The sequence below is a fragment of the Eumetopias jubatus genome, unplaced genomic scaffold, assembly GCF_037043125.1.
Source record: "Eumetopias jubatus isolate StellerSeaLion01/CBP00866 unplaced genomic scaffold, mEumJub1_p1.0 scaffold_3, whole genome shotgun sequence".
Lineage (NCBI taxonomy): Eukaryota > Metazoa > Chordata > Mammalia > Carnivora > Otariidae > Eumetopias > Eumetopias jubatus.
Genome location: NW_028274809.1, coordinates 55,231,578 through 55,251,780, shown reverse-complemented (window position 1 = coordinate 55,251,780; position 20,203 = coordinate 55,231,578). Strand labels below are relative to the sequence as shown.

General features: G+C 39.4%; 1 protein-coding gene across 1 annotated transcript in view; it reads right to left on the bottom strand.

The window, feature by feature from the left end:
* PDE11A (phosphodiesterase 11A) overlaps nt 1-20,203 on the bottom strand; it is a 376,001-nt gene that overhangs the window by 178,769 nt on the left and 177,029 nt on the right. Inside the window, exon 6 of the mRNA XM_028123415.2 lies at nt 12,508-12,640. Within this exon, the coding sequence (XP_027979216.1) occupies nt 12,508-12,640 (133 nt within the window). The remainder of the gene's footprint in view (nt 1-12,507; nt 12,641-20,203) is intronic.

Here is a 20,203-nt window from a genome sequence, read left to right as displayed (position 1 = left end):
ATTGCGTGAATACACTGCTACAACCTTTCCAGAAACAGATTTATTGATGTGTATCCAGAGTGTAAAAAGTATAAATACCCTTTGACCCATCAGCTCCTGTGTCTAGAAATTTATCCTATGGTGGTTATTATAGCTCTACACAAAAGTTTACATAGAAAGGTGTAAACCGTAGGATTCCTAATGATAATGCTATTTTAGAAATAACCTGAATACTCAACTGGAGGGAGTTGGTTAAGTAAAGCCTAGCACATCTATATAATGGAATATTATCCATCTAATTTAAATCATGCTATAGAAGAATATTTGTTAAACGTGGAAAATTTTAATATATTAAGTGATAACTGTGTGTGTCTGTAGGTATACAAACACTTATCATATACATTGGAAAATCCTGGAAATATAACCACAATAGTCCCCTCTGAATTTTTTGCCTATGGGAGTTTCTGTTTCTTTACTTTTTAAATAGACTTTACTCTTTTAGAACAGTTTCAAGTTCACAGCAAAATGAGTGCAAGTACAGAGAGTTCCCATCCCTTGCCCCACACATGCACCTCAGCCTCCCCAACTATCAACATCACTCACTGGCGTGGTACATTTGTTACAACTGATGAACCCACACTGATACATCATTATCATCCAAAGTCCCCAGTTTACATTAGGGTTCTCTCTTGATGCTGTACATTTCACAGGTTTTGACAACTGCATAATGACCTGTAGCCACCATTATGGTATCATACAGAATAGTTTCACTGTCCCTCAAATTCTCTCTGTTCCTCCTGTTCATTCCTCCATCCCTGCTCAGCTCTGGCCACCACTTTTCTCTCTCTTCCCCCCGGCCCCGCTTGACTGAGATACAACTGACAAAATTAGAACATGATTAATGTGTAATTCATGATGATTTAATACATGTATACATTGTGAAAAAATTCTGCCTATGGGAGTTTTTAAATCATTGTTTCTGCTTTCTAAATTTTGGATAATGAATTACTTGTAGACATGGGGGAAAGTTATTTTCTAAATAGAACTAAAGTGGAACAATAGTGTCAAATTTTGCAGAATAGTGAAATAGGATAAGCACCAAAAATGGGTGATTAAATTTAGCAGCACAGAAGGATAACTGAAGACAAAGACAGGCAAGGCAAGAAGGGATGGGATGAGAAACAGAAGTCAAGTGTTTAGTTCTGAAGGAGAGGAAGACCATACTGAGAGAGCGGAGATGCACTGGTCCAATGTTGGAGGCTTGCGTGGGCTGAGCACAAGAGGAGAGGAGGGGCAAAAGAGAATGCTGAGAATGTCTTTAAATCATTCCCACTGCAGATGAGGGAAGGAAGTGAAACTGGCACCAACTGGCGATGAGAATAGGGAAGAGAGAGTGGTAGTGATCAGCATGCTTGATGAGCCCAGCACGATGGGAGATGGGGAGTAAGAAGGACAGCAGAGTATGATGAGAGTGAATTTTTTGATTTTAAGATCATTAAGGCAATCTTCCCACACTCCCCCCCCCCCCCACAAGACTTGTCTATCTGTGACAATGCTGTTGTTTCTGGAAAGTTAAACAAATCCAGGTTAGTTAATATGACCATATGAAACATCAAGGGAGGGGGGCATATATCAGGGGTGAAGGAGAAGAGATGAAGCCCATCAGTGGAAGCACAAGACACCTGAAGAATGAATCCCAAACAGGGATGAAGAGGAATAACAAAGTAGGAAGGAAAGAATCATCTCTGTTCATCACATAACCCCAGGTCTTCAGATCGTATCAGTCAACGGAGCTCAAAAATATCTTTGGTCTTTTGACCCCGACCAAGTCACCAAAACTCTCTCTGTCTCAATTTTGTTATTGACATTTATCTCGTGTGCACCAGAATGTTAACACTGGCTGTCTCCAGATTTTAGCATTATAGTCAAGTCTCATCTTTTTCCCTTTGTGCTTTTTCTTATTTTCCAAGTTGTTTTGTAAGAATATTTGTGAAAGGGTTTCAAAATTTGTAAGGTGTTCTGCAAATGTAAATATTACTAATATTGAGAGGAATACCTGCCCCCAAATATCTGCCCCACTGTTCCACAGGGTTCCCACTCAATCATTCTCAGTTTAAAACTCACATCATTAGAGTCCCAAATGTTAGACCATGTGAGACCAAGCAGCCTTTCTAGAAGGCTACAGTTTATTAAAATAAACATATTATCGGAAAGTGCCTACTGCTTCCTAATTAAAGATGTGTATACCTAAAAATTTTGTCTGGTGTCTGTCTTCACTGGGGCTTCCCGGTAAATGGATCTACTTGGAGCCATCAAAATACACTTGTCATATTCTCCAGCCTCTCAAAGATGGTCACTGGAAATGTTAAGTGAATTGGTGGTACTATAACACTATTCTTTATACTCAATGTGTTTCCTTTCCCTACAAAGATACGTACAATTTTAGCAATTATTTATTTATATATTCATATATTTATTTATTTTTAAAAGATTTTATTTATTTATTTTAGAGAGAGAGAGTGAGTGAGAGAAAGAGAGAGAGTGCATGAGCAGGGGGACGGGTAGGGGTAAAGGAAGAGAGGTAAAGGGAGAAGCAGACTCCCCGATGAGAGCGGAGCCTGACGAGGGGCCCCATCCCAGGACCCAGGGTCATGACTCGAGCCAAAGGCAGATGCTTAACTGACTGAGCCGCCCAGGCACCCCAGCAATGATTTAAAGCAATACTTTATCTCCCAAATGTCAATCCACCAGAGAGAAATTCTGGTACTAGGACAAGCTGAGGGTGGAGAACTTCTGACATCAGTCCCTTGATTTTTCTGAAGCAGTAGAGAGGCAGTTTCTTTTTGCCTACCTCACCTACACATAGGATCGGTCCTAATGGCTTCTGGAACATACCTATCAATGATTCCTTAAATTTCTGACAAAAGTATTCCTAGAAAAATAACTGACCTTTGGGCTTACAACTGAGGTATTTTCTTTACCACCTACGCAGCAAAGTCTGTTCCACTAGAACCATGGGACCCCTTTCTGTCTTCACTCCCCACAGCTACCCCATTCTATACCTTATTCAAGTCTTATTAACCCTCCTAACCTTCCTCATCTTCCTGGTCATCTGGAATTGTTATATCCACTGTTCAGTCTTCAAACCCTACTCCCTGGAAGGTATCTCAAACTGGCTTACACTAAGTATCAGCGACTGAGAGATTACTGGTAAGCAAATGCTTTTCAGCAGATTCACGGAGCTCTATCTCTTAATGGTTTCAATTTTGCACATTTCGTTTGTAACGGCAGCATAGCTGATAGACCAGAAGACATTATAGGAAATAGATAATGAATTGTCCTGCTGGGCTAGCACTCAGCATCCCAGACTACGGGAGTGCTTGGCTGTGAGGCTCTGACAGGTGAAATGGGCTTTAATGCTTTAAGTCAAAGGAGCCCCCATTAACCTTAAGTGTTACATGACAAGGGCAAGAACTATTGAGTTGTCTTCAACAGGCTTTAGTAATAAAAAAAAAAAAATCAGAGAAAGAATTTCAGATGGAAAAACTGCATAGGATTGAAGCGTGATGGATTTAGGGTCATGACACCTTATATTTAACTGTGTAACTCTGCGCATCAGCTACCCATGGCAGAGGAGATCTGGGTACTGATGGGTTTCCCACTGCTCCTAAATTTGTAACAAATACATACACCACCAAACCATCCGTGCATAAGGCCTGCCCTACTTTTTAGTTATTTTCTGCCATCCCCCCCCACCTTCCCGAACCTTTCTTATTTAAATGTTCGGTCCAATTGTTCATTCCTGCTGCAGACAGAGGACAAACTCTGCACATAATGGCTCTGAAAATTCTCTCCATAACTATACAAATGGGGGGAAATACTAAATTAAGCAACAGAATATTATACCTTATAATGACTAAATAATGTCTTGTGCATTAGTATGTTTGTTTTAAGGTATTCTTTTGAATCTAGTCTGAAAAGAAGGGCAGAAAGCTTCACAGATAAGGCACTAGAGTGTAACTAATTATTGGCAGTTGAATTCATAAGCACAATTCCAGCTAAAAGCAAGACCAGAATAACTGTTTCAGAGTGACTGTATTTGTAAATAGAGTATGCACTCCAAGAAATCACCTAATACAGCAGCAGCTCATCTGCAAAGACACTTTATGTACATGCTGTGGGGACAGTCTCAGGCAAAGAAAGACCTTAGGATAAAATCCATGCAGCACTCTACGCTGGCTAGGGCAATAGAAAATAACCATCTGAATTCCCCAAAGATACGGCAAGGCAAGTTAATGCACTTAGATCTTGCATTATTTCAGTTCTGGTTCTGAGTAATAATTTATAGCTTTTAGAGGGCTCACCATAGCCTGGCAAAATATAATTTCACATAAGATATAAAGGGTCTAAAATTTTAAAATATCTTTATAATTTTGCCTGATTACGAAAATAATACAAATACTTGTGAAATTTTTAAGTAAAAATAAAATCAAAATCTCTAATCTTTCCATCTCTAAACATGGCAACTATTAACAGCTTAGTGTAAGTTCTATCTTTTCTTACAAATATATAATATGCTCATGCATCAATTTATGATATATTCAACAATATATATGTTCATAAATAACATAGATAAAATAACCAACAATGTTGAACAATAATGACTATTAAGTACTAAACATTGTTCCAGTTGTTGGGGAGAATCAGTGAGCAAAACAGACAAAATCCTCACCTTCATTGAGCTTACATTCTAGTGAGAGAAGACAGATGGCAAAAAATTTTTAAAAAATACAGAAATAGATTACATGTTGGAAGGTCTTAGGAATTACAGAGAAAAAATAAAGCAGGATAAAGGGGATTTAATATCAAAGTTGTTAGGCGTTACTATCAGGTAACATTTGAAAGATGACTTTAAAGAAGTGAGGATTTGAACCACACAGATATAGGGGGAAAAGTATTTCGGCTGAGGGAATAGCCAGTGGAAAGGCCCTGAGGTAGGTGTGTAAGCAGTATATTCTAGGAATAACAAAAAGTCCAGCGTGGCTGGAAAAGTAGGAGTCAGGGCTGGGGCCAGATGATGAGGTGCCAGATTGTGGAGGATATTGGAAAGCTCTGAAAGAATTGTGAGTTTGGCTTTTATTCTAGTGATGACATAAGGAGACTTTGAAGAGTTTGTGAGCAGAGTTGTGATAGGATATGATTAAAATTTAAAAGCTTCTGGCTATAGAGCATAGAGGGGCAGAGATTAAGAGGTTATGACCATGAAACAGTCCAGAGATGAGGGTGGCTTAGACCTGGGTAGTAGCAGTTGAGTGGTGAAAAGTGGTTAGGTTCTGAGTAAATTTTGCAGGTAGAGCCAACTAGACTTCCTGATGAGTTAGATGTGCAACATGAGAGAATGATGCCTACAAAATTTTTGTCATAAGCATCAGGAAGGATTGAGTTGCCTTAGTAGAGAGAGGGAAACAGATAGAGAGAGGAGTAGGCTTGGGAGAAAAAAGATCGTGAGCTCTGTTTTGGACATGTTAGGTTTGAGGGGTCTATTAGAAAAATATGTGTATATATGTACATTTATCATTCTATACATACTTCTATACTTTATTCTATACATACTTCTTTGTGGGTTTTTTTTCTCGTGACATTTTTCCATAGCAGGACATATGGAAGGGATATTTTTTGTGGTCATTTTTATAGTGTGGTAGGCAGAATTCTAAAGATGGCCTCTAAGATTCCCACCTGCCACCCTCTACTTTGTACGAGTCTGGTAGAATCCTCTCCCCTTGAGTGTGGGCAGGACTTGTAAATATGAAAGGTTCATCACTTCCTTGATTAGGTTATGTTATGTGGCAGAGGTGATGGGATAGCCACTCTTGTGATTATGTAAGTCACTCCCGACATCATGTAAGCCTCTGTCACAGCCAACTGGGTGAGATTCTCCTGTTGGCTTTGAGCAAGTGAGCTGCCATGTTGTGAGAGGACCATATGGCTAGTACCTAAGGGCAATCTCTAAGAGCCGAGAGAGACCTTTTAGCAGCATCCATTAAGAAAAGGGAAAGCTCAGTCTACAACTGCAAGGAACTCAATTCTGCCATCACCCGAATAAGCTTTGAAAAGTGCCAAAATCCTCATGAGAATGCCACCTGGCCAACACCTTGATTTTAGCCTGTGTGACACTGGAGTTATACCATGCCCAGATTTCTGACCTACAGAAACTGTGAGATAAGAAGTGAGTGTTTGTCTTAAGCTGCTGAATTTGTGGTGTCTTGTTAGGCAGCGATAGAAAATTAATACACATGGTGTTCTGTCAGTGTCTTCAGGAGCTGAGGATGGGCACCCTCTTCCCAAGGAGCAAATGGTGGGTAAAACTACAAAACCTACCACCTATATGATAACCTGTGAACATGAGTGTTTCTTGAGCCACTATAAATAAATATAATCAGGTATATCTTTTCTGTCTTCCATCCTTTTCATGGAGGATGTAACAGAGTCTTGTAACAGAATAAACATAGAGCGATCTTCATAAGGTTGCTGAATTTAAAGCTCAGAAATTTAGTTCTGGCTCTGTGAGTATCTTATATAACCATTCTGTCATAATTTTCCACCCATAAACCAAGGAGTTTTGGCCTTAAAACCATGCAGGAGATCAAGCCCAGCAGGTGCCGCTCCTCAGAGTCAACTCAAACAGGCAGACAGAAGGTAAGTAATCACAGTGGCTGCCCTCTAAGTTGCTCTGCTCCCCACGAGGAGGGACCTCCATTAAATATTTAATACAATCACAAAGAGAATACACAGTAGGTAGACAACTATGATTATCTGCCCCATAGCCTTCACAGCAAGCTCTTGGCAGCACCTGGAATGGGCTTCATATCACATGAAACACAACCCTTTGTAGTTTCTATTAAAAGGAAGACCAACAGTTTCAAAACTGAGGTTTCAAAATAAGGATCATTCTCTTGCTGCATATCTTTGGGCAGAGTTTGTGAGGACTTCCCAGAAGTTATAAGGTAGAAAAGACACTGCAATTGGAAATCTAGTTCCCAGTTTAGCTGTACAGTTAAGGCAAAGCTTGGCAGAGTAAATTCTCTCATTAACAGAAAGTGAACATGAACATGAATCCCCAAATTGACAAGCTTCCCGTGTTAGTCTAAACTGGAGAAGAAACTACCAAATGCACATGAGAAGATGTATTGGGGTTGGCACCCAGTTAGCGATCTGAAGACTCCACAAGATGGTTCACTTGGCAAGTCATTCATTGGTGGCTGCTGGACAATTTCATTCATGGAAGAGGGAACATCTCTCTGTGCAGTGCCCATGATCAGGCGCATCCACTTAAGCTCAACAGGAGCAAAAACTAAATTCCTATTGTGTTAAGCCATGGAGATTTTGGAGTTTATCTATTGCCTTAACTGATACTGTGGTTTGAATGTAGGCAACAGGGCTGTGTTTGAAATATACCAGAGTAATTGGTTTTTCAGCTATATGTTTTAAAGATTGGTGGATTGTTTGGGCCTGGACAGTGTGGCTGGCTCCTGAAATTTGATCATCCTTAATGTGCATTGGTAATCTGGCCCCCAGATGTCTGACCATTCTTGTTAAAAGCCAAGTCTGCATATTGCTGGCTCCTTGAGGAGAGGATATGGTGACCATCTCTATGGCAGCCGAAGGCCACAGGACATGCATCCAGCCTTCACCACCTCTGTAACTAACATCTGTTACTGTTCCTCCTCTGAGAAGACAAAGAAAGACCTGGCTGACTTGAAGACCTACAGGTTATCAGATTAGTGTCACCATCTCCTCTTTACTGTCAACAAACAATCACCCTTAACTCCCCTCTTTGGCTAGAGACTTTCCTCTTCTTTCCCCACTGTGTCTGGGGATGAAGAGAATTGAAGTTGGCTTGTCTATAACCAAGGTCTGCTGGTCTGCAGCTCTGTGTAAAGGACCCTCACTTTAGAGAAAAGGACCTGCTTCTGCCAACTTGCTCCTACCCCAAAAGAAGAAACTTAATCCTTAATCAGATAAATATCTTCACTGACATTTCTATAGAACTGCATCATTTACAAAATATTTATATAGCATTTTACATGTTACAATATATATGCAAGTAGTATGCCCAAGATGACTCAGCAGGTGAGTGGAGCAGACTGGACAAAGAGGTAGGTCTACTGGCCAACATTCATTTGCCTTTGTGGATAGAGGAAAGATGGAGTGGTGATTCCATTGCCCAGGCAGCCCCTTAGCAGCTGGTCCCTATAGGAGACCAGTCAGAGAATTGAATTAGGAATCAGAAAGTCCAGTCTGTTCTGTGTCCTATCTCAAGGAAGCTGTGTGGCCTTAGGCAAGTCACTTCAGCTCTCTGAGTCTGTTTCCTCATCTGTAAATTAAAGAAATCTCTTGTATTCCTAATAACTGAAAGTTGACACATCTATAGTATAAAACCCCAGAATAAGACCAATCCATTTTTGGGTGTTCTATCCCAGGACACTACATTGTCTGGTGAATTGGGGTCCTTCTTCATGTTCAGTTAAGAGAATTCAAGTTGTCAGAATTAGCCACTGAACCATTGAGAAATTTAGGATAGATACCAGCATTCAGGAAAATATATATTTGGCAGATTTAAGTTCATTATATAGACTTAGGTTGAGAAAATCTGTAAGAAAAGTAGGAAATGCTTTGAAAGGGATTACCCATGCTACCACTCTGCAAATTATCATTCTTATTAACCAGCTTCAAACTATTCAGGGAAGTCAATGAGTGTAGTGAACCAAAAAGCAAGCACCTCTTCCAGTGGAGAGAACTCTGGGAGATACTCCATTAATCCTGGATTAAAAAATTATTTCCTTATTTTCTACCAGTAATAAATAACTAATCAATTATAATTACTGATAAAAATTATGGATCCATAGCAGACCAAGCGGAGAGGACTCAAACCTTTGCAGGAAGACAACACAGTTATAAAAGTTACCCTCTACCTCTAGGATGATTCCAGAATTACTTTTAGTGCAAGAACGAAGCAATTTCATTTTGTCATGACATTTTTTTTATAGTGAGGAAAACTTTTAAACCATTAATAAAAATATTATCTGAAATGGTTGTCTTTATCTTATGATCTACACCATCTTACATCAGGCTTCATGGGGAGAAGGTTGGAGCCTTTTAGCCTCTTGGCATCGTGACTTAGTCTGGAGTCTCATTCATTATTAACATAAACAGTTGACAAAATGCCCTGAGGCAAAATATACTTGAGAAGGGAAGAAGCCTAAGCAGATAAATAATTTTGCTTTTCCTAGCAATACACACACACACTATAACATACACACACATTCATAGAACATATCTACTAAATGCCTGCATTTAGGCAAAATTCTCTCACTCACCTCCATCTACATTGCTTAATTCCTTACCAGTTTTTTCCCTTAGCATGAGAAGGGAAACATAAAATAACTTTAAATTCCAATACCATGCAAAGAGACCATGTAAAAATCATATATAATGCATCTTCAGGTTTGCATTTGAAATCTAGTATTAGGTATGTGACAGATTGAAAGCATTTTAGGTGAAACACCAAGAAAAAATGTTGGTCTAAGTACATGCTTTATTTTATCAGAGGGAAGAAAGTGATTTCAGGAAATAGTCATTGCTTAACCTACCACAGTTTATTGTCTTCAGGCATCGCTGCTTCTAACTACTGGATAAAAGCATGAAATTTTTATGACCAATCCCACAGAAGTAACTGCTGCATTTTTGCTCAGGAGTCCACACTGTTCTTTTTATAGATCAGTGGAGCAGGCTGCTTTATTGGAATGGACTATAAGCACAGAGAAAAATGTAAAATGGCTGTATCACTAATCAGGAAGAGATGTGGTAAGAGTCTGCAGACATAAAGATATGGTATATCCAATATCACTAAATTGTATGAGCAGAAGTAGTCTTGAGATATTAATTGTGCCTGCTACATGTGCTGTTTCCCATAGGAAAAAAAAAGACCAATGACTGGACAAGAATTTTTCCTTCCCTGATGAAGGCAAACACGTTGATAGCCTATGACCAGCATGTCATTCTCCAACATATAGACACTAGAAAAACTCTTGCATGTGTACACTTAGAGACATGTAAAAGAGTGTCCTTAGCAGCTATGTATGTAATAACCAAACATGGAACCCAAATGTCCATCAACACCATAGTGGATAAAAAAAGCAGGGCTTATTCATACAGTGGAATACTTGGCAGCAGTGAAAATAAATGAATGAACTGCAAACTCACATGACTCAGGAACATATGTTGAATGAAAAAGCAAGCCACAGAAAAATACATACAGTATAATATAATGTATATAAAGTTCAGAGACATGTAAGATATAATGATATATTTGGCATGGATTCAGACATATGCAATGAAACTATACAGAAAGGCAATAGAATGTTAAGGTCACATTAGGATAGGGTTACCTCTGCAGGGAAAGCAAAGGGGGAAAGGATTAGGGAAGATCTGTACAAGGATTCACAAGTAATAATCATGTTCTTTTCTTAAACTGGGTAGTGGGTATTCACTGCCTCATGTTTCATTATACCTTTACATATGGCTAATTAACCAACTTTTTAAAATGGTGTAATTTGTTGATTCTTTTTTTTCCCCCAGAATTTGACTTCATGATCCAAAGCTAGGAGCAGAATAACAGTAATCCATACCAAACTTAGCGTTAAAATTTGGGATAGGAATCAACCATGACCCCTTGACATCTAATCTAACATGATGACCTGGTAACAAGGAATTGGCAACGAATGATTTTTCTGCATAGAAGCCTTTCAGTTTGTTCAGCTATTACTGATGTCAATAATAGGGTATTGAAAGCATTCCTTCATAAAATGATGTTTAGATATCTGTTCTTCAGTATTCTCTCTCTAAAAGCAAGGAAGAAAGAAACAAGGCAAAACACAAAACTTTGTCAAATCAGTCCTAACCCAATCATAATGCTAAAGTATACAAATATTGACCTCTATAAATTATTTCTGCTCTGCCAATCACAGAACAAAGGTGGTGGTATTTTCCCGCAAAGGAGGCCAACTAAAGAAGCTTTAGACTGTGTACTTTCCCAAGAAAGGTAAGTCAAAACTCAGAAATAATGCAACAGAACTGAAGAGAGCTAGAGGGTGGTCAGGGTTGAGACAGTCGAGAGAGAATGCTGCAGAGACACCCAACCCAGACTGGGAGTTCGTGAAAGCCTTTGCAAGGTAGGAGAAGCTAAGCTCCATGCTCAAGAATTAACAGAAACTACTAGAGGACATGGCTTGGGGGAAGAAAGCTCCCAGGCAGCTACAGAGAGGTGGTGAGTTTTGGGGAATAAAAAATTTCCCTGCAGAGATCTGCAAAGATGACATGACTGAAGTTCGAAGTTAAGTCTAGATTGCAGCCTCCTGCCACATCATGCCCCACCCCAGACATGGGGCAGCATAGAGCAGACCTGAGGAGGAGGGCTTTGGAGTCTGGAGACTGGGACTGAATCCCTGTCTGTCTCCAGAGTCATCATTTCAGCTTAAATGTTCAGTTATTACTGCTAATCTATCCTCTGTGCTGTAGCCACAGAGGTGGTGTGATCTTTCTAAAATACAAGTCCTGCGTCTCCCTGATTTAAAACTCAACTACTGGCTCCCCATTGCCTAAGACAAATACTCAAACTTCTTAACGTAGCTTTCAAAGTCTTGGAGCAACCTGACCTCTGCTTCCTCCTCCAGCCTCATCTACCTCGTGCTTTCGGCAGCATTAACTCATCTCAGCTCTCCAGCTCCTCAGCCCCCATGCTCTCTCAGCTTTGCCTGGAACACATCTCCTCACCTTCCTCGCCAAAAAACTCCTGCTACTCTTTAGATCTTAGCTTGGCAATGTAGAATAGGAAACGTGTAATTTATTGAATACACACACACACACACATACACATTTTATAAATTCATGTAAATTTATCTGTATGATACTATAGATACTTAGAATTTAAACTTTTGCAAGTCAGAATCTATACTGCTTTAATATATTCTGCATAGAGCACAATGTGCCTACAAAATTAACATTAAACAATAACACAAACCAATTTACCATTTCTTGGGAGCAATTTTAAAAGACATGGTAGTTGTTCTAGCATCTATTGGGAAATAACTATGTTATATACGCATTTTTATCAATAATTATCGTTTAATATAAACTATGTTTAATATAAAATGTCCATGAGTTAAGGCATGGGCACTTGTATATGGGTACATTTAATATAAAATGTACCCAATTGTAAAAGAGCATCAAACTAATACATAACAGATACCCATTTTGCCACAAATCAGAGTAGAGAGGAGGTTTTTCTGTTACGCAACAGTAGGCAATGCTAAAAATCTGATCACGGGGGAAAGATGCAAAAAAAAAAATTGCCTATAAACTCAAGGGTTGCTATCGATCTATATGATGGTCCCTCTTTTGCTTCAACCAGCAAACCATCAGCACTGTGACAAGTGAACCTTAAGACTGCAACGAGAATATTCCTCTTACCTCGGCATCAAAGCGAGGATCCTGGTAGGCATCACTGATGTTCACTGGAAGACCTGTGGAAGCCACGAGCTCAGCAACACTGTTATTTACGAGCCAGTCGGAATATGATGATTTCTCCATGCTTTCTTTGAAACTATCAAAACCAAAGCAGGCAGCAAGAAAACAGAGAAACATAAATTTGCTTGCAAGCAAATCTCATAAAATTATACTCATAGTAGGATTATCTATCCCCCTTAAGAAGGGATAAGTGACTTGAGTAACAGACTAGCGAGGTAATTATCAATAGCTACTTCAAAAAAACCTACCTGATGTAATGTAAAATAATAGATTCCCTGTGATCCAGAGAACCACTCTAGGTTGTATTTAGGCCAAAGCCGACAGACATAAAGTAAGTAATCAAGTAATGACTGAAATTGACAATAGGATGCTAACACCATAGCATAATAAATTCCACTGACCTCCCAAAACCTACACCCCTTAACTGAGCAGACTGGATGTTTGACATAGGGAAAAATTAAGCCCCAGAATGGGGAAAAATCAGGAAATAAATTAGGAGTTTACAAAATTTTAAAGGCAGCAAAAGAGCAGATCTAGACCATGCGTAATCCTAGTAATTATGTAACTACTTCTCCAGTATGTCTCAGAGTTTCTTAACAAAACACATTTCCTACTTACAAAATCTTACCGGAAAACTCTTTTTAATGCTACTGACCCCTAACGTTAATCATTTGAATTACATCCATATTTGATTTGAACAGGAATTTTATGCAAAATGATTTTGTGAACTTTCCCTTGTATCACGTTCACTACAATCATCAAATTTACAGAAAGGGCATAAGAATTAGTAAGATTCCCTACTCCCCTCCCTCCCTTCCACCACTTCTTCCCTAAGTGCAAACTGAGCACTGCCAGGAGCTATGGAAATGCAAAACTGAGTACTGTTCAAAATCATGACGTCAAGGAACATTTTCATGGAGGATGTGAGGTTTGTGGCATGGCAGGTGATAACTGAAATTACATAAATGAATGCAAGTCTACAGGGGAGACATTTTCCAAACCACACTCTGTGGAATCCTAGGTTCCAGGACACGTGAGTGAGGGTACCACAGCAAGAAGAGTAAGAACCCTATCGACTTTTTAATCTAAACTGCCCTATATGTAAGGAAAACACTAACCACTGTCACGAGCCATTGTTACTATGCAACGATGTGCCGCAGTGTGGAATGTGTGCCATCCCGAGGATCTGGGGCACAGAGAGGCCCCTGGATGCATGAAGAATTGGGAAGCAGAGGCATTCTTTAGCACCATCCGTAGACATCATCTGTAATGGCTGCTGGTCTGTGTCTGGTGAATGTAACATTTACTGGTGATGTTATTCATCCCCGTAGCCTCTCAGGAGAGGAATCAATGAGTAGGGGTAGAGCAAGAATAGTAGGTTCTCACCTACAGGAAAGAAGGGAGTGGCAGTCCACATACAGGGAGTTTCAGGGAGACACTGCTAATCATAAACACTGCAGTCTGAGACTGTATGCAGTCAGAAGAAGAGGGAGGAAAAGACATTGGACTTGATCGTCCAGGGCCATAGGTCCCTACTTAAAAATTCCCAAGGAAGATGATGATGAGAACACTTACTGAACAGGGGCTCATGGGAGATTCATTCTAAATCTAAACATGCTTAGAACTGGGTTTAGTTCAGGCTATGTACGTACTGCAATCACTCTAAAATTGTAGGACAACGTAAGACAGTCAACTCTGTGCAAGGCACGGCACGTAAGCACAGTTGAGGTGGTTTCTAAGAAGTATAAACTATGGTCTCTCCCCTCATGGAGGTCTCCACCTAGATGAGGAGATGACACTTATACAATGACCACTTTAAGCGCTCAGTTCAAATTTCAAATGAGAAATGTGTCACATGGCGGTGTTGACTAGTTGCCAAGTCAACGGTACCGATCAGGAATGCAAAAGAAGTGCAAGGGAGGAAGCAGCGCTGAGACTGTTGTCATGGGGTAAGGCTACAGAAGGGAGGGGAGATTTTAGTGAACCTATAGCTGCAACAGTGCAAGCAGATGTTCTGAAAACCACCTCTCCATTTCGTCAGTTTAATGGTGCATGGGTACATAAACTAAGTAAGGCCCAGCGTGACAGAATGCTCAGAGAGATGGCAGGAAGGATGATTGTCCTCTTGAGTATTTATATCACATTCTGGCTTTTGCACAAATTCAACCTTCTAAATCTTAAAATTTTACTGTAATGCAGAATTATGATGTTGAGTTAGAGCTTTCAAACCCTTGCTTTTTTTCTTTTTTTAAGATTTTATTTATTTATTTGACAGAGAGAGAGAGAGAGAGACTGCTAGCCGGAGGAGTGGGAGAGGGAGAAGCAGACTCCCCACTGAGCAGGGAGCCCAACACAGGGCTCAATCCCAGGACCCTGGGATCATGACATGAGCTGAAGGCAGATGCTTAACCGACTAAGCCACCCAGGCGCCCTGAAAACTTTGCTTTTTTTCAAAACGATAATTTTGTTTTATGAGAAAGACCATGAATTTTAGAGTCAAATATACCTGATTCAAATACCTATTTTGCCTCTTCCTAGCAAAGTGATCTCAGACAAGTTGGGTTACACTTCATCTGTAAAATGGGTATAATACTACTACTTATTGGGCAGATTAAAGTAATAATTTATACAAGTGCTTAACATATTTTCTAGCCCGCAGTGAATATTTTTAAAAAGTATCTACATTTTAATAGCTTCAAAAGTAAATTCCTCATGTGACAGTAGCCTTTGTACATTTCAGCAATGAAGTATTACGAATTTAACCACAAAGGAAAGGGCCCAAATTATTTCTGTTTCTTGAGGGACACATCTGGCTTAAAGGATCAGTTCTTTCATTAAGGTCCAATAGGTCAACTCCTTCTGGTTGATGAGAGCTCTTTTATTCTGTGTGGCCTCCTCTCTTTTGATTGATTGCTGTTGGAGCAGAACATGTTAAGATCATGGACACAGCCATGTGTGGTTATGCAGGTTCTGCCCTGCATAGGGGTGCCTTGTAAAAGGAACAAATGGGGGTTAAAATCTAGCCTAGTTGTGCATGTTGACTTACAGCTGCATCCATCTAGAGTGAGTACTTTTTCTATTCTCACAGAGACACTGTATGGGCTGACAATGGCCCTGTTTCAATCTCTCTGACAAACTGACATCTAATATCAAATTGAATGTCTTTAGTGACAGGGAACCCATTACCTACCAAAATATTCCATTCCATTTTGTGGCCGCGCAGCTTACTTCCTAATAATCATCCTTTGCTCCCAGTCCCATGGGATCTCATTAGCTGACAGCCCTTGAAATATTTGGCAATAATTAACATGTTCCCCATAGTCTTCCATCTAAGATCATTCTTTTCTAATCAGCTCTAATTCCTTCAGCGACTTCTCCTCTGGCATGCCTTCCTTATTCTCATCATCCTTGTCCTACATGTACCCCTGCTGAGTAATAGCCCTCTTGATTATGAAAGCCAGTCCAGAATAGTCCTCTCCATGAGGTCTGAGCAGGATGGAGGTAGGATGACCATCATCTTTGTTCTAGATCTTGTTCTTACAGAAGAGTCAGGGTTGATAGTTTCTAGCAGGTCTTATTTTTTTGTTAATAGGTCATTGGAAGCTTAAATTAATATCCAAAATTGAACTGGCCAACTTTCTAGAGCCCCCCCCCCCCTAAATCTGACCAGAGATATCAAATCCAGCACTAAGATTTTCAGTTTGGGCCAGAACCAAGATAAGGAGAGTTACCACAGTTTGGAAACACATCAATATTGATTACTCTGTAGTTTGTGGGTGCAAGTGAGATCATGTCAGTTCAGTGGATCTTTGCTGCCATGTGCATAACTGCAAGACCACAGACACCTCTAAGTCCTCTCCCCACCCCTAGTCTCTAGGGAGATTTATTCTTTTGCTCAAGGCCCCTTGTCAAAGCCTTGGAAGTCACTTGAGGGAGACCAGACACTTGAGGGTGCTTAAGTTTCATGGGGTAAAGGAAGAATCCTCTCCCCCACACTCTGCATTGTATTTTGGTCCCTAGGTCCCAAGGCCATATTGTTTATGTCTACACTCCTGCAAGTTTCCTCATTAAATAGCCCCTTTGGCTTCTCCCATACCCTTGTCTGTTATACATAGGGAATAGGGATGGCCTGACCCTTCTTTCAGCAAAAAGGAAAAAACACTTACAGATCATCTCATGCAAGTGGATGTCTGGTGTGAGTGTTTCTGGGTTTGTGTATATTTCGCCAAGACATTTACTGTACCTCAGTGCATCATAGAGAGGGGAAAAATGGCTTAAAATTCTATACAACATTCATTTGTTGTTGAAAATCAGAAGTTTTGAGAAACCATTAAAATACTTCCAAAGTTTGTATGTTTTAATAACTATGTTTAATAGCTTCTCATGTTCAAATCATAAAATTATTTTGACCCTTAAGGTGGGGATGTTAAAATAAATTCTGGCTTAAAGAAAAAAAAAAACTAGCAGACCAAAAAATCCTTGAAATAAGAGTCTGAGAAAAGGAAAATAAATACAGTTGTCACTTAACTTTAGTGACTCTTCCTTAAAAAGTAAAAATTAACCACTTAGCTTATTTTAACTCTTTAAAAAGTAGACCTCCCTAAGAGCGAGGCTTGTTTAAAATAACATGAAAATTGAAAGAAATCTTTTACACAATTGTATTTTACTAGAACCAGGTACATAGGAAGATGCAGGTTTAAAAAGTAAGTTTCCCTCAAAGGGCTGCAGTTTAGAATCTTCTTTCTCAGTGGTATCTTGCTTCCAAATATGAGACTCACACTGACTTCAAAGAGAGCTTCATGAGCTCAAATATATTGACAGTGGAAGGATAAAAGAGAATTGCCCTATTACAGACAACACATAATTCCTGAAATGTGACTGCCCCTGAAGTGAGGGCCAGTGAAGTAAGATATAAACCTGAGGACAACGAGTTGCAGAGTAGTGGAGGAAAGAAATCAATACAAGTAAAACAAAACAAGACAAAATAAAACACCCCTGGACAAGCAACTTCACCATCTTCAATTGTCTGAAAAACCTATCTTAGCTAAAGATTCAAACAGAGAAAACTATATGAAAATTCACTTAAGACTTTTTTAAGGATTAATTCTCAAAACGAGTCTCTAAATTAGAAGACAAAATATCTGAATAAAATAATGTTAATCATTATTCTGTGTCTGCATTGACATTTTTGTTCTCAAACCTAGAGTTTAGTCTTCACGAGAGACTCCCAAGACTTTGCTATTTCAAGAATGACCATGCTCCCTACTAAGAGCTGGACAGTCATGGGGCAAATCGCATAAACACACCAATAAAGGTCTTTTCCTTGTTGCTTAAATAAATTGGCAGTGGGAACCCATCTGTGTGTGGATGGTCAGCTAGCTCAGCCCTGCCCCTACCTTTACAGAAAAAGGTATAGGAAGAAGCTAAAGGAACCACACCTTTGGGGAGCTCACAAACAATGACAACAATTTGTGATAAATGCTTTAATGGAAAAATGTACAAGACATTATGGGAACAGAGCAAAGAAAGGTCAGTTTTGTTTGGGTTGGGAATGGTATTTGGAAAATTATTTCCCAAAAGGAAGTCGGTCTAAGCTGGTCTTTGTAGAAATAAAAGTTCATAAAAACAATCCAGACAAAACCACAGCATGAGTAAAGCTTTAGAAGTGTGAGGTTTTCGGTATTGATATTATAAATATTAGAACTAAAACTTAGGATACATGGTGGAAGTGATCAAGAAGGCTACAGTGGAAGAGGCCAACCAATATACTGTGTGGTCCCATGGACCTACTTTGTATCCACAACCAAATATATACTGACGATCTCCACATCTACACCAGCAGCCCATTGAGTCCTGACTTCCCTACATATATATCCAAGCACTTTCTGGACATTTCTTCCTCGTCATTTCCAGTCACCTCAAATTTAACGTTTTCAGGGCTACATTAATATATTCTCCTTGATGTGCTATAACAATCATTAATCAAAACTGTGACCATTAACTAAAAATATATCTTTAGGTTAGGAGCAGAAGTATCAACATAGGCACATCTATTTTCTCACTGTCAAGGAGGGTTTGTGAATTGCCTTCTGCTAGCTTGAGTATTATCCAATGGGGGCAGGATTCAGAAAGGCAAAGAAGCAAGACAGGAACTCCAAGAACCCTTTAGGACAGATATTTCTTTTTTCCGTTTTGCAAACAAAAACTGTTTTTTTGATCTATAGGTTGTACCTAATACTATTTGCCATTTTGTTTCATTGATTAGAGGTTGTTCTGAGCTTTGGTTCACAGAGAGAAATTCTATTCCTTACTTTTTCCTATCAGGTAAACCTATCAATCCCTGGGTCCTTCCTGAAGCCTCGAGCTCTGCAATATTATTTGAAGTTGTCTTTCAACTAGGAGATTTAGGAGATTAAGGAACTAAGTCAATACCAGTGGAACTCAAAGCTAGCACCCCAGCAGGACAGTCTTAAATATCTATAACTGGGACATGAATAACCCCCTACTGGCTTCAGTATATCTTTGAAGGTTACCAAACAAATCTTTTAGTCATAAAAAGTAATGGGAGAGAGTGTAATTAGCAAGCAGAGTTAGCTTGTCAATTGTCACAGGGTGGTAGGTGAGGAAGATGCTCTAAGTTGCAGAAGTTCCAAAACCTTATCATGACCTGTTTATGGACTTACCTTTAAGGTCTTGCCTGAGGACACTTCATCACACTCTTATTTCTCCTGTTTTAAGCATCCTTTGTTACTAGAAATTAAGACATGGAGACCAAAGAACACACTTTCTGTCCTTCATTTCCTCAAGTTGTACAATTAGAATGATAAGATTTATCACCTGCAGGAGTTGGTGTCACTTTGGAGAAGAGTCTTGTGACTCTCGGATGGGTGTCAGATGGCATCACTGTGAGTGGTTGATGTCTACAATTTAGCATCATATAGTGACAACTGCTTGGTTTCACAGCCAAGCCAATCTGGAACGGTTTTTCATATCTTGGTCCAACATTTCCTAGTTGTGAGACTACAAATAAAATTTTAATAACTCTTAGTTTCCATAATGGAAAATAGGGGAAATAAAATTCGTTGTACAGAGATGATTTGAGGATACAATAATATAACCTTGATGAATGCATGGCACATAAAAAGCTCTCAATAAAAATCAATTCCTTATATCACAGAGATTTTTCTTTTTTTAAAAACACTAAGGTGAGACATGCTCTGTTTAACTGCTTCTTTCCCGGGGCAGGAGAGATGTTAACTGTTTTTGACTGTGGCATCATTGTCATATTTGGAGATGTGCTGAAGAGAAAATGTGCTAGCTGGCAAAATTGTTGATAATAGAGCACAGTTAAAATTCCTATCCCGCTAGATGTTTCAAGTAGCCCCACCATATCTCTCTTTGGGGGTGCTGTGGCCAACTGTATGCATCTGTTCTTCCATTTTTGAGGACATACCTTCCCAACAAGTCCCAGACATATGTCTATACAGCAAGAAAGGAGAAGTGGACTCAAAGTGTTAAAATATTAACTCAAGCATGTTAAATAAGAGACCTACAAAAATAAGAGTCAAATATAAAAACCAATCATGAAGGCTTTCAAGTTGCCATAATTCTGTTTACTGCATAGCATCAACCTAAGAGA